The 14,790-nt window shown below is 37.5% G+C and overlaps 3 protein-coding genes across 7 annotated transcripts in view; 1 reads left to right on the plus strand and 2 right to left on the minus strand.

Annotated features, from left to right (window-relative positions):
* LOC122071735 (WEB family protein At5g55860-like) overlaps positions 1-14,790 on the plus strand; it is a 64,979-nt gene that overhangs the window by 43,206 nt on the left and 6,983 nt on the right. The gene's annotated exons all lie outside the window — the stretch shown is intronic.
* LOC122071736 (oligopeptide transporter 5-like) lies at positions 52-2,759 on the minus strand. 3 transcript variants are annotated; one of them, XM_042636131.1, is made up of 5 exons: positions 2,586-2,759; positions 1,859-2,492; positions 1,336-1,431; positions 381-856; positions 52-204 (listed from the first exon to the last, which is right to left on the minus strand). In XM_042636131.1, exons 2-5 carry the CDS (start codon positions 2,395-2,397, stop codon positions 140-142), a joined length of 1,176 nt encoding a protein of 391 aa, XP_042492065.1. In that variant the 5' UTR covers positions 2,398-2,492; positions 2,586-2,759; the 3' UTR covers positions 52-139. The 3 variants fall into 3 exon arrangements, with proteins under 3 accessions (XP_042492065.1, XP_042492063.1, XP_042492064.1); XM_042636129.1 differs by having other exon boundaries at positions 284-856; XM_042636130.1 differs by lacking the exon at positions 52-204 and having other exon boundaries at positions 280-856; positions 1,336-1,433; positions 1,861-2,492.
* LOC122071729 (oligopeptide transporter 1-like) lies at positions 5,101-8,380 on the minus strand. Its single transcript, XM_042636116.1, has 7 exons — positions 8,356-8,380; positions 7,829-8,280; positions 7,624-7,721; positions 6,499-7,071; positions 6,161-6,416; positions 5,882-6,064; positions 5,101-5,794 (listed from the first exon to the last, which is right to left on the minus strand). Exons 1-7 carry the CDS (start codon positions 8,378-8,380, stop codon positions 5,171-5,173), a joined length of 2,211 nt encoding a protein of 736 aa, XP_042492050.1. The 3' UTR covers positions 5,101-5,170.

Consider the following 14,790-nt stretch of genomic DNA (forward strand, 5'->3'; position numbering starts at 1 on the left):
GTAAGGAAGTTGTAATTTTCCACCAAAGCCTTCACATGTAAAAATAGCTAGTGGAAGCACTACCACAAAGACTGTATAAAACCACCATTGTGGGACTGAGTTATAATTCTTCATTATCCTGTTATGGACATCTCCAGAATTATCTTGTATGCTTGACTTCATTTGTCGCCAAATTGATCTGTGAAGTGTTAAGGCCAAGATCATCTTGGTCAATCAATAGGGAAATGGACATTGTTAGTGGATGAACAAGTTAATAATTCAAAGAAATGAATATATGGTTTACCTTCCATTAAAAAGGGCAACATGGGAGAGACTTGCAACTAATGTCGCAAAGCTCATACCATAAGTAAACGCAAAATTGACACTGAGATAGACCTTACTGTAGCTATCATAGGCTTGTTGATCGAAAGTAAAAGTTTTCTGATCCAAGATCCGTGTGACATTGTAGCGGTTTCCAGATTCATCAAATGTGCCGCTTGAGAAGATCGAAAACCGCTTCGCTTCAAAGGCATTGGACCAATATAAGATGGGGACTGCAACATAAAGTGCGAGGAATGCACCCATAAGTGAACAGATTATGGAATAGGCTGGGAATGCCAACGGACTATACAAAAAGGATGACACCACGTTCCAGTCGAGTCCAAATGATAGGAGGCCTAGACCTTGTACACCTCCACCAATTTGGTGGGCTGTGATTGACTTAGGCCATATCCAACAAATGAATGAGAGTGCAGTTATTGAAGGGAAGAAATAGGTTGGGATAACAGAGTAAGCAAAGCAGGAGCCAAGGGCTATGAAGAAGAATTGAAGCCTTGTTAATCTACCCTTTACCCTTTGTTCCGTCTCATGTAGAGCCCTGCAATATCCAAGCCCAAAAAGGTTATCACTTACAATTTCTCACATGCACAACACACCTAAAAAGGCTAACTATATAGTGTATTTGTGTGTGTATGTAAGGGTATCAATCAGTCGGTTTGGTCTGGTTCGGTAAGGTTAAATCAGTTATGGTCAATTAGTAGACTAACCCGAAACCAAACTGGTTAGGAAGTTATCGATTTCTGCAAGTTTCAATTTCAGAATCGTCCCATTTCGGGTTTGCATGTATACACACAGAAATTAATGGAAAACTCTTGGGGTTTTTTTGGTTTCTTACCAGGGTATTCGGTTGGTCTTGTTTGATTTTGGTTTCAATCAAATACTTCATAAAACCCCAACCTAAAACCAACCTGATAAGAGTTTGGTTGGACTGAATCGATCACATTTGGACTGTCCAATGAATTCGGGCTGAACTTGCCATTCCTAGAGGGGTGTGTGAGAGAGAGAGAGAGAGATCACCTAAACAAGGACACCTGAACGAGTGAGGCTGGCCACCACATGTAGGGTGAATCAACAAGGTACTTTCTGAAGAGACCAGCCCAACCATATCCAAGCGTCTGTTTCTCCCCAGAAAAGAAAGAAGAATAATGGTTAGGATTTTATTTTTTATTTTATTTTATTTTATTATTATTTTTTTTTTTAAGAAAACATATATCCAGGCCTTCAACCTTATTAGTCCCGTTGGCCTATACTAACTCCATAAGGGTCTATACTAACTCCACAATCTTATGGATTTGGTCATATCAGGATTGAATGAGAATCATTTAATTTTCACCAAAAAACAGTAAAGAGCATTGAACACCCTGTGTGAGTGGCCACAAGGATCTAAGAAGAGTCAAACTCAAAACCACATTGAAGCGAAAGTCCCTTACCAACTCGGCTACCCCAAGGTTAGGTTGGGTCTGGTTAGGAACACTATGCCCATACTTACAAATCAAGTAAAATATTGTTTATACAAAGTTCATTGAAGAGAGAGATATATACCTGGGTGATTAGGATTAGCAAGACGGCAAGAATGGGCTGGATTTCCTTCTTGTAGAAAACTTTGAGAATGGTGACAATATGGAGTGCATAAACGCCACCACTTCCAACGTTTGCAAAGATGGTGATAAGAACATGTTCTTTCATGTTGAATGGCCCTGGGTTCAATGAGAATGACCACCCAGTCATTGGCACCGTCAGGATTTTCTCCGGCAGCGTCGCCGCCATCAACTTTCCCACCGGAAGTATTACTAGTTGGACTGAAATGGATCCGATGCTCACTGGGTTCTGACGGAACCGGAAAAACTGGTTTACGAAGGAAAGAATGCTGCACGAAAGGACACCCAACACCCATGTTCTGAACGTCAATGCCGGCATCGTCCGATCATCGGTGATTGCAACTGTCAGCCGGACTTCCTCTATCGGACAATCATTCACATCTTCTGCTACAACTACTACATAACCCATAAAGAAGTGACAAGGAAGAGGGAGAGAAAACACAAAGAGAGAGTGGGAGGGAGAAGCATGCACCTTTATCATTAGCTGAAACCGCCATTGATGTTGTTGCAATGGTTCTCAAGTTGCAGAACGTGAGGGGGGAGGAGTACTGATTGAGGTGTAGTTGTAACTTGTTACTGAGATAACAAGATCAGATAGTGATGATTCGATTGAACTCTTAATGGGTTTAGAAAGCAAATCTAAAGGAGAAATAGGGGAAGATTTATTACCTGATTCACCACCCTAGATTACTATTGATGATCAGAGGTAGGTTTAGTTGATCCACCAGAAGCAGAAGTCACTTCTGGGCCAAAAAGAATTTCTGAGAGGATTCAGGTGGTAGTGATTGTGCAGCTGTTTCTCGCTTTTCCTCCTACCTTCTCCATCCATATCTGAACACCAAAGAAGCAAAGAGGTGGTGAACGCTATTGACTAGAGTCCAAATACAATGATTGAAGATAGGTTTTTCTTTTGGGTAAGAAATGAAGGAACGAAATAAAAAAGAGAGCTAGTGCTCCGCTATCTCCACTCCACTAGGATGTCCATTAACTTCTACTTGTCCTCATTCGGAAAACATGAAAACTTCATGGGAGGAGGAGATTTTTTTTTTTCTTTTTTCTTTTTTATAATATGGAGGAGAACTTACTAGTAATATCAAGTGGCTAAGTTTGCTTGATCTATGTTGGCAACAAATTTTTCTCATCTCCAACGATTTTTTTGTCCATAATAAAATTTACTCAGGTGTGCCAAAATGTTTTTCTAATTGGATTTAATGCAATCTAACTTTGATCAAAAGACTGGAGTCCCCACTTTTTTGATTGTTCGAGGGACTTTGATTACGAATAGATCAAGCCCAAAAGACAAGTCAAGGGAAAAAAAAAGAGGAAATGATTTATTCCTCAAGACAAGTCTTGAAAACAAAGCACAAGAATCCACCAAAAATAGAGACTTGTGAAAAAATTACATCGATTGCTGAGTAAAAGAATCCTAAATTGAATCTAGCACTAAGAAAGTAACAAAATGGATAAGGGATTGCAATGTAGATAGGTTTTTTGTGTTGTTGTTCATGCCTCTTCTTGGCCGAAATTCCCTCCTTAAATAGCTTCTTCATTTAGTTAGGTAATCATTCCTTATGAACACCACTGAACAATTGCTCTCACTATATTACCTCATGTCATCTACATGACACTTGTACAATGGCCATATTTTCCCCAGCATATCTCTACACCCTTCACATTTGGACATCATGTAACCGATGGTAAGGATTTTTGAACGCTTCACCATTAATCCACGTCTCTCTCCTGCAGGTGCCACGCCATCGATTTTAGGAGAATTTCAAATTTTACCGCCAACAATCTATGAGTTCAATTTTTCAATATTAAGATGGTTTCCCACAGGACCGGTTGTCATATGTAGATCTCATGGCAGGAGTCAAATGTTAGAGAGGAAAAATAAAGAGCACTTTAAAATTGGAAAAGACCTGGATACTATCCATGGTCAGTCTACTCCATGGTTTTAAGTATTGGTATTAGATTTACAGTATACCGTTTTGTATAACCAATATCAATACCTAACCAATTCAAATCATATATGAGTATGAAAAACGGGTAAAATCATAAAACTGACAAATCCAAACCTATATGAACTGAATACCCAAGAACTAGATCCAGCCGAACAGAGAATTAATGACACCTTCAAAGCTAATGTGGGAAACCGTGAAAACCCCGCTACTCCGTAGTGGCTTGAAGAATTCTCTTCCCTCATGAGGTTGTTTCCTTTAATCTTCTCCCCTGCAACGCATGTACAAAACCCCCTCTCCTTCCTCAAAAATCTTCACTGTTAATTTATAAAAATTCAAGTGTTGCAATTACAACCCACAGTACAGAGGAGCCCTGTCCCTCCATCCTTTTTTTTTTTTGGTAACAAAAATGAGTGCTCCATGGTAGTGATCATAGCCCCCAGGATAAGCCCCTACCAACTCGAACGGTGATGGATTGAGGGTATTTTCACCACTATACTAACCCCATTGGTCCCTGTCCCTCCATCCATACACTATACCAACTCAGTTATAGCAAAAGCCTAAGCTAGGTCAGACTCTTTCTTATGGATAATAAAATGTTGCCCTTTTAGAAGATTCATTTAACTGAATGATTGTACAGTCATCTCCACTCCCTAGTTTTGCCTTTTTGGATCAGATTAATTAGGGAAGGAGTGTTGATGTACGATGTCTTGTATTCTGTCAGAGTTTAATCCAGGGAGTACTAGTGCAGCACCTCGACAGGCAGGATGGCAGTCCTATGGGGGTTGCAAGGGGGGCAGGAGGCTCCCCTGCATAGCAGGGGGTGTAGGGGGCACAGCTCCCCGCTCGAATTTTTTATTTGAGGGCAATTTTGTACTTTCTGGATTAGGGTTTTTTGCTATATATTTATAGCAAGAGTTTCTTTCTCTGTAATGCAAGCAATACTGAGACGTGTGAGGGACGAGCGCTGTAACTCTATTCTCCATTGATAGTGAATCAGGATCTCATCTCACCGGGGACGTAGGTAATCTTGCCGAACCTCGTAAATCTGTGTGTATTGCTTGTTCTTGTTTTTCCATTATCTTCTGCATCATTTTAGGATTACGTTTCTACAAGGAGGGTGGCAAAAAAACCTACCAACATGATGTTTTATGGCTTTTTGAATCATACAATAAGTAAGATTACATAGGATTAGGATTCTAACAGATCCCATGGTCCCTTAACATTCTCCCTCATGCTAAATAGATGAAATTTATACACAAACACACAATTAAAAGAAAAAAGAAAGAAATCATATTATGACATAGCTGGACAGCCCTCTACCATAATCCTTGGATCTGTAGGGCAAATTGCTAAAGGGCAATGATCTCCTCCATCTGCACCCCACCAATCTGGACCAAAGATATCATTCATTTGAAGAGAGAAATAGACAAGGAGAGCCAAGAAAGCAACTCCTGCATCCAAGGCTGCTGAGAGAACATAATTGTGCCTAGCCCACCACCCTCTGTACCTTCTATACACATAAACATTGAAGAAGATCCCAACTACTCCCCAAGTCCAATAGTTAACAGGCTTAATCTCTGGAAACGCACCAGCATTGAAGAAGATAAGGGGTGTGTGGATGAGTTTAATCCATTTGTGTTGTGGAAACTTTCGACTTAACCACCAGATTGGCACTGGTGAAATCAAACCAACTAGGAAAAACCAATTCAACTTGGCATAGACACCAAGCTTTCCAAACATACGAAGTGGACCAACCACACCCCATATAATAGAAGCACTGTAGAAGACATTGTCACCTGGGCATGTCCATGGACTTCCTTTAGGCAATTGAGTAACATCACAAATATTCTCCACAGTAGTTAGAAGCCACCAAGCTGTGCCAAATGTGATCACATTGTTGATCAATGTCCCTACCATCTACCTCAACCAAATCACTAAAGATCAGTATCAGTTCTTCAAAAAGAAGCCTCTAATAGTGAAATTATAAACAACAATTAATATTACCTGAACTAAGAACATGGATCTTGGAGGGATCTTCATGTAGTGTCCAAGCTTTAAATCTTGAAGAAAAAAGATTGATTGTACCATACTTATGTAACCATAGGTCTTGAAAGCCACATTGGCAATGGGTTTCCCCGGGTATAGATAACCAATAATTAGCTCTGTGATCACATTCAGTCCAGGTTGCTGTACACAAGAGTTTTAACATAACAAACTAGTTAGCCATATGATGTCCTCTCCATGTTTGTGTTTATGTCTGACTGAGAAAGAGAGAGATTTTACTTGGTTTGTAGTTGCTGTTATCACACCAATAGGCAATGTGAAAAATAGACCCAAAGCAATGGCTAATAAGACACCCCAGTAAGGAAGTTGTAATTTTCCACCAAAACCTTCACAAGCAAAAATAGCAAGTGCAAGCACAACCACAAAGATTGTGTAAAACCACCATTGAGGGACAGAATCATAATTCTTCATAATCCTGTTATAGACATCTCCAGACTTATCTTTTATGCTTGACTTCATTTGTCGCCAAATTGATCTGTGTAGTGATACAGCCAAGATCAATTAACTCAACCAAACCTGTTTTCCCAATGGATGAACAAGTGAATATATATAGTTACCTTCCATTAAAAAGGGCAACATGGGAGAGACTCGCAGCTAATGTAGCAAAGCTCATACCATAACTAAATGCAAAAATTGTACTAACATAGACCTTACTGTAACTATCATAGGCTTGTTCATCGAAAGAGAAAGACTTCTGATCTAAGATCCGTGTGACATTGTAGCGGTTTCCATATTCATCAAATGTGCGGCTTGAGAAGATGGGAAATCGTTTAGCTTCAAAGGAATTGGTCCAATGAACAATGGGGGCTGCAACATAAAGTGCGAAGAAGGCACCCACAAGTGCACAGACTATGGAGTAAGCTGGGTATGCCAATGGACTACCTATAAAAGATGACACCACATTCCAGTCGAATCCAAATGATAGGAGGCCTAGACCTTGTAAGCCTCCACCGATTTGGTGTGCTGTGGCTGACTTAGGCCACATCCAACAAATGAAAGAAAGTGCAGTTAATGAAGGGAAGAAATAGGCTGGGATGATAGAGTAAGCAAAGCATGAACCAAGGGCTATGATGAAAAATTGAAGCCTTGTCAATCTACCCTTTACTCTTTTTTCTGTCTCATGTAGGGCCCTGCAAGAATCAATCCAAAAAGGTTAATCATTTACAATTTTTTACACACAACACACATTAATATCTAACTATTGTCAATTAGCCGGTTCGATTTAGTTTCGGTCAGTTTTTGGGTTAACCCGAAACAAAACCCATTAGGAAATTTTTTGTCTCGGTCGTTTCAGTTAGGTCTGGTTTCTTATCATTTTTTTGTTGTTTGTTTATGATCAATCTACTATTGGATTTGGTCCAGACTGATTTCAGGTATATAAGTCGTGTTTTTTTTTTGGGGGGGGTGTGAAGGGGAGAGTTTTGGTTCACATGAAAATAAGGTATTTTTGTGACAAACACTAACTGTTGTCCTTAATGAAACCATTTAAGATACATATTTTTTCGTCATTATATATTTATCAATTGGGACAAACATTCTAAGATGTCTCATTTCTAATTTACTTGGTCCGATTTGATTTCGAACTCTACCAAATACTCCATAAAACCAACCTAATTAATGAGTTTGGTCCGGGCTGAACTTAACACTCCTAGGTGAGAGAGAGAGAGAGAGAGAGAGATTACCTGAACAAGGATACCTGAACGAGGGATGTTGGCCACCACATGTAGGGTGAATCAACAAGGAACTTCCTGAAAAGACCAGCCCAACCATACCCAAGCATCTGGTTGTCACGGAAATGTAAAAAATAAAAGTAAACCACACTTAGCAGTAAATTCTTGAACAAAATATACCCATAACAAAGTTCAGTGGAGAGATCTAGATATAAACCTGGGTGGTTAGGGTTAGCAAGATGGCAAGAACAGGTTGGATTTCCACCTTGTAGAAAACTTTGATAATGGTGACAATATGGAGTGCATAAACACTACCACTTCCAACGTTAGCAAAGACTGTGATAAGAACATGTTCTTTAATATTGAATGGTCCAGGGTTCAATGAGAATGACCACCCAGTCATTGGCACCGTCAAGATTTTCTCCGGCAGCGTAGCCGCCATCAACTTTCCCACTGGAAGAATGGCTAGTTGCACTGAAATGGACCCGATGCTCACTGGGTTCTGACGGAACCGGAAGAACTGGTTTACAAAGGAGAGAATGAGGCACGAGAGGACCCCCAACACCCATGTTCTGAACGTCAATGCCGGCATGGTCGGGTCATCAGTGATCGGAACTGTCAGCCGGACTTCCTCTATTGGACAATCGTTCACCTCTTCTACTGCAATTACTACATAACCCAGAAATTAATTAAAAGAGTGACAAGGGGTAGAGAGAGAGAGAGAGAGAGAGAGAGAGAGGGTACCTTTTTCATCAATTGAAACTGCCATTGTTGCTGCAATGGTTCTGCCCGTTGCAGAGAGGGAGGGAAGGATGGGGTAGGACTACTGATGGAGGAGTAGTCGATCGAAACTTGTAACTCCCTATATAACAAAATGAGATTCTCTTAAGATTCCACCTAGTAAGGTAGAGGACAATGATTCTGTCTCAACAAGTTGAGATTCTTAGAAATTTTAGCTAGTTTGGGAGAGGGCAGTGATCCCATGTAATACAAATCCAGCCCAGCTAGTTTTTCCTATTATAAATGGGTTACAAATATATGTATAATACAGGATTTCCGATGTATGAGGTTTATTCCAAATAAAGTAGGATTTATATTCTTTTCATACATGGTGAAGAGAGAATCTCTTCAACCATGGGATCTCAGCTAGGGTATTAATCGGTTTGGTTCTACTGTAAACGGTTTGATTTGATTTCAAAATTATGTAAAATCAAAATCGAATCATTTGATAAACAGTTTTAAAATCGAAACCATTTATAAATGGTTTTGGTTTTAAACAGTTTTCTAATGTTTTCTAATTTTTGTCTAAACAACTTCTTTACCTTTAAATTTTTTTTATTGAAATGTATGTAAATTGTTTGAATTATTTATTGTTAATATATATATATATATATTTTGGGTAGAAAAAACTTAAATTTTCTTATGGAAATATATGTAAAATTAACATTGAATGACTTAAACTTACTGCATATATGTTAATCGGTTTAACGGTTTATCAATGATTTAAATTTTAAAAGCAAAATCGAATCAGGGTTTCAATTTTAAAACTAAAATGGAACCATTTGATAAATGGTTTCACGATTTCAGTTTCAAATTCACATCCTTAGATCTCACCCGATTGGCAAAAAAAAAAAGATATTTTTTACCATAAATAATTGGGAGTCAAAGTTAATGATGAACCCCGAGTCTAATCATAACATCATATCACCATTGATGAAAAGATTTTTTCTTCAACATGATTGAAGGAAAATTAATTAATCAAATAAAGTAAGAAAATTATCTCTCCTACTTAAGGTTTTGCAAGGAAACAAATGGAAGCATAGGTAAAATCTTACGTGTATGTGGTCATTCTTTCATCCAGGTTAAGCTTACGTATGTGACCATTCTTACATCCAGGTTCATTTAATTGATTCTTAATTTCATGACATTAATTACCTCCTTTACATGTTGAGATCCTCTTGATCACCTTTCTACTTATATACTACTAGTAGTTCACACAAAGCTAAGAAATTAAAGTAGAATTGAGGAAGCCTATCTAAGTTTTGGTTGTTAGGGTCAAATGGTGTGGTGGCTAAGTGAGTTCTCTAGTAATGTATTGTTGGACACCAGTTGGATTTACAAAGAAAAGGTAATTTTTTGCTATAATATAGCAATATATATTGACTACTAAAGCCAAACTCTTGTTGCTCAACAGCTCAGAGTAAGAGACTGCTTGTTATAAGAATTTTTTCCACTTTTTAATGAGGTGAAGGACTGATGTTGGTGATGATAACTCAAAATGAGAGTAAGACATATATAGTTGTAAGAGAAATTGGTTCATAATTTTGGGGGCAATGGTAGCCTATACTGGGCAAGAAAAAGTGTTAAGATGACCATTGCTAGAATATATATTATATCCGTAATTTTAGTTAGGGGTGTCAATCGATCAATTCAGTTGGGTTGAATCAATTTCTGTTTCATACTAGGTCAAATTAAAACCAAACCTTTAAGACAAAGTTCGTTTCAATTTCAGTTTTGGTGCGGTTTAGTAAAGTCTTCTATTGGGTTGACTTAATGAACTCTTATCGGTCCATTATCTGGTTGTTATTAGTATGTTTTAATTTTTCACACACACACACACACATATATATATATATATATACACACATTAAAAATTAAAAATAATGGGAAAGTACCATGGTTAAGGATGAACCCCTTGACTAAAACCTTTGGGTGGTGTTGAGAGGGTATCGTGCAAGGGGTGGAACTATTATTTACCACTCATAAGTAAGGGGGGCAGAGAAGAATAGCCATTGATGTCTATAATCTTCATGCCACGTGAAGGAAAACTTTCTTCATGGGAAGATATGTTTTCTCTTGTTCTTTCGTTTTGATCGTGATTCGATTTGATTTTTTCTTCCAATTTTATGAAAACTCAAACCGAAAATTTTGGTCCGATTTTTTAATTGCTTTTGGTCAGTCCAACCGGTTCAAGGTTGAGATTGACTGCCTAATTTTAATATGTTGGTCAGGAACTTTACTAGGGTATCCATTAATTTACAATTGTCCTCATGGGGAAAGCATGGACTCTAATTTTATGGAGATGAATTTACTAGTGCATCAAATGACTAATTTTTCTTGATAAATGCTATCAAGTTTACAATTTTTCTCCCATAGGACCAGTTATCATATTAGCATAGAGTGAGAGAGGGAATAATTCTTACTAGACGGCCTATTTGGGGAACCTCTCTTGAATTTTTCTTTTATTTTTTATCTCTTAGCTATCAAACATAGCCTATATGTCCAAACTTGTGGATCTTTCCTTCTCCCTTACCTACCAACATGAATTCCTAATCTTGAGAAACAAAAGATCTTTGGGATCAAAACCTGTCGGCTTTATTCTTCCTTGCCTCATCAAAACACTATGTTGAATATTTCTTGAGGTCCAATTTATCTCTCAAGAGCTTTCTTAATATTTTCTCCCAATTTCTTTGTAGTGATAGCTTTCACAACCTAGCTTGCTCAAACCTTTAAACCATGGCTTCCCATTTTCTTCATGGGGAAGAGATCTACCTCGAACGAAATTCTTGTAAATTATCAATTTGAGCTCAAGACCAAGAAGAGTCGTAGAGGTCTCCTTTTGTAGCTTCTTCATTCATTCAGAGGTTGAAATGATCACCCTTGCAATGTTGGTTCTTCGTTACAAATTTTAAGTTGTGTTTGATAAACATTTTGTAAATAAATTCTAATCTTGAATATATAATTATTCTTTATTTTCTTGCTTCAAAATTTATTTTAAATCAGGATGGGTTCCGAAAATGCATATCAAAGCTTCAAACACACTAGTGTCCTTATTGGTTTGTTTGTTTGTTTGTTTTTTTTTTTTTTTTTTTGGGTGGGAGGGTGTAAGATTTCTTGCTAGACTTGTGAGGTATGATTTATGTAAAGATGTAAACAGTTTGAATTCAGCTCGGACTGGACAATTCCATTATGAAATTCATTTACAAATTTAATATTTAAATTCAGACCATTTATCTGTTCGGAAATGAAAAGTACTTTCAATTCTAAATTCGTTCATTAATCGGATAATCCAATTATTATCGGATATGGTGGATATATAATAAATTGTAATAAAAAACTAATATATATCATATTCACCATTCACGTCCCATTTATCATTTATATATCTATATATTGAATTAGTATATTATATTGTCATGCCAAATGTGTTAGGATATTTTATTACCATCAGATGGTTAAACAAATCGGATAATAATCTATCAGAAATTGAGATTATATTCATATTCAATTAGTTATTGGACGGATTCAGATAGTTTTTGCCCTAGAATTATGAACTCTATGATGGACGGGGTTTTTGCTCGGACCAGCCCAGACCATATCGGACCAGACAGATTGCACTAGTGCAGGTGTGGTGCGTGTGCAACGTATAGGAGTTTTTGCTCGGGAACTTGAACTGCGAGTCTGTGAGTGGTTTTGAAGCTAAGCCCTCTCTTCTGTGTGATTGTTCGATGGAGGGGGCTGATAGGCCAGATGAACCCGAAGTAGTGGAAGGAGAAATTGGAGGAGATGACTCTGTCTCTGAAATTTCTTCCCTAAGGAAGGGGAGGAAGAAGGATGTCCTTTAATTTTTGAATTAATTTCTATTTGAGCAACCCAGTACACGAGGCTCCTGTTACTACAAGGTTTGGGAGGGGTAAGTGTGTAAGCAGCCTCACCCCCTACTTCGCAGAAGAGTTTGTTTCCAAGTTTTGAACTTGTGACCAATAGGTTGCAATGGTGCAATTTAATCATTGTGCCACAGGCTCGCCCACGCTTAAACATAGCCCCTGTTTTCAGAGTGTGGGGAAAGCTAGACGGGCAGTGTTCTTTCTCAAGATATAGATATAAATCTAGATCAAGAATTAAGAACCCATAAAAGAAGTCCTAACTGGACGGACTGCATTCCTCCTCCCATTTATATCATACATTATCTCTATGTTCTGCGCATATGTAATTACGTATATTATTTCTCCTTGCTTCTGCAGTTGAAGAAATTGAGCAATTCCAAGACAACACTAATGCCATCTGAGGAATTGGGAACAATAAAATCAGCACCTGGGCCCAATAATGGCCAAACCAATGAAAAGAACAACACAGAAGGAAAACCCCAATGGACCCAAGTTACTGATCTTAAGAAAGGCACCAAAAAGGTAATTGGTGGCTTCAAAAAGGTTGTTTATATGTTATGTAGAAGGTGAAATCAGATACAGAATCTCTGACCTCCCACAAGTTTTGGATTTCTGCAACCCCATATGAAGATTGATAAAAGAGGAAAGTGGAAGATTTGAGTTTTCTGTGAAGTCCTCCTCAGAGTTCTTACTTCTCAAGCAGTTAGGAACACTGAATCCTGAGGCCCTGTTTGGTTGAAAGACGATTTGCTATTTGTAATTTGCTATTTGGCTGCGTCTATCAAAATTTTGGTCCAAAATAAATAAGGGAATTTGTTCAAACCCTGATTCAAAGTTCTAAGATTACTAAAATGCCATCAAATGGAGGAGATGCATATAAAAGACGAAATAGAATCTTTTGTAATTTGAGCCATTTTCTCTATTCATTTTAAGCTGAAATTGTATCTATGAGGTCATCTTATCACATGGATTAACATATGTATTGAATTGTAACAAATATTAAAGCTCTATATGTTATTAGGCATAGTGATAAGAAAGAAAGTCATTTTTTTTTACTTTTTGTAAAGAGTTCTTTGAGCAAGTGGGGTACTCTAGTCTACACCTCTTTTACATTGTTTCTCTTTAAAAAAAAAAGACGATAAAATAGTACATGTGAGGAGGCATTGGGCTTTTTTTTTTTTTTTTTTTTTCTTTCAATATTAGAGTTGATGTAAAACAATTATTTTGTTAATTGGAAAACAGTTTCTATTCTGAATGTAGTCACGAGTGTTAGGAAACAATGTTACATGAAGCGGGGGGTAAGGCTGTGTACATTATAATCCTCATTAGATCTCGTAATAGTGAAAGCTTCGTGAATTGGATGCACCTTTATATAAATTGGAAAGTCTTTGACAGCATTCTAATGGCAAATGAAAATTTAAAGAATTATTCACGGTTTCAAAAAATAGGAAAAAATAAAAAATAAAAAACAAAAAAAATAAAAAACAAAAAAAATAAATAAACTGATGTGCTTCACACGTTGGAACATTTAGGTTATGGTAGTGTTATGACTTTGCCATGACAGAAAAAATGGGTTGGAGAAGGTGGTAGACAAGTCTTTCTTTGTTAGATTTTCACACAAAAGAGTACTGCAAGTGCCCAAAGTTAAGCCACAAAATTACAAACAACCCATCATATGTAAGCAGTTTGATAATTTTACAATACATAAAACTCTTTGTTTAAGCATTTCCAGCGTTTTGTTTTAGCTGAAATTTGACCAATGTCCTTTATCAAATAGAAGTACCATGGATTTGAATCAAGGTTTTGGGTTCCGCAGATATCAATCCGGACTCGGGATCTTTGTCGTGCAACACAGTGTGTAGCATAGATCTAAGGGTTGCGTGTCTGAGGGTTTCCTACCTTTGGATCTGTACCACATTCATATCAATCTTGATCCTGATATGGATCATCAATTACGGCAATTGCTCTTGTTTTTTTAAACTTTTTGTAGAAAGAATTCAAAATTTGCCTTCTGACAAATTAATATGTTACTATTTATTTCCTTATTGGAGAAGATTTCATTTGATGTCATAGTGTATTTTTCGAATAATTCTATTTTAACCCTTTAAATGCTTCAAAATTGTTTTTTTTTTCTGGGACATGATGAGGTCCTTTTCCATTCCCATCCGATGCAATACTATGATTACGTTAGATCCTTACCGTCCAATTTAAGGACTGGTCAATCAGGTCATAATTTTGACTATTACCGTGGTCAACCTGCCAATTCCTCCTCCTTGGACCCTTCATTTTACCCCCACCACAAATCAAAGTAAAATGGATGAACAAGAACGTTCTCCAAATTCCAAACTCGTATAATTATTGCTGTCTTTCCATTTTAAAATTTTTGTAGTTTAGGGTTTGAAGCGAACGGATATAATGGTGCGATTCATCAGTGATTCATAGAACCAAAAATAACTCTCTCTCTCTCTCTCTCTCTCTCTCTCTCTCTCTCTCCTAGTCTCCACTTATTGTC

The sequence above is a fragment of the Macadamia integrifolia genome, unplaced genomic scaffold (genome assembly GCF_013358625.1).
Source record: "Macadamia integrifolia cultivar HAES 741 unplaced genomic scaffold, SCU_Mint_v3 scaffold_68A, whole genome shotgun sequence".
NCBI classification, from domain to species: domain Eukaryota; kingdom Viridiplantae; phylum Streptophyta; class Magnoliopsida; order Proteales; family Proteaceae; genus Macadamia; species Macadamia integrifolia.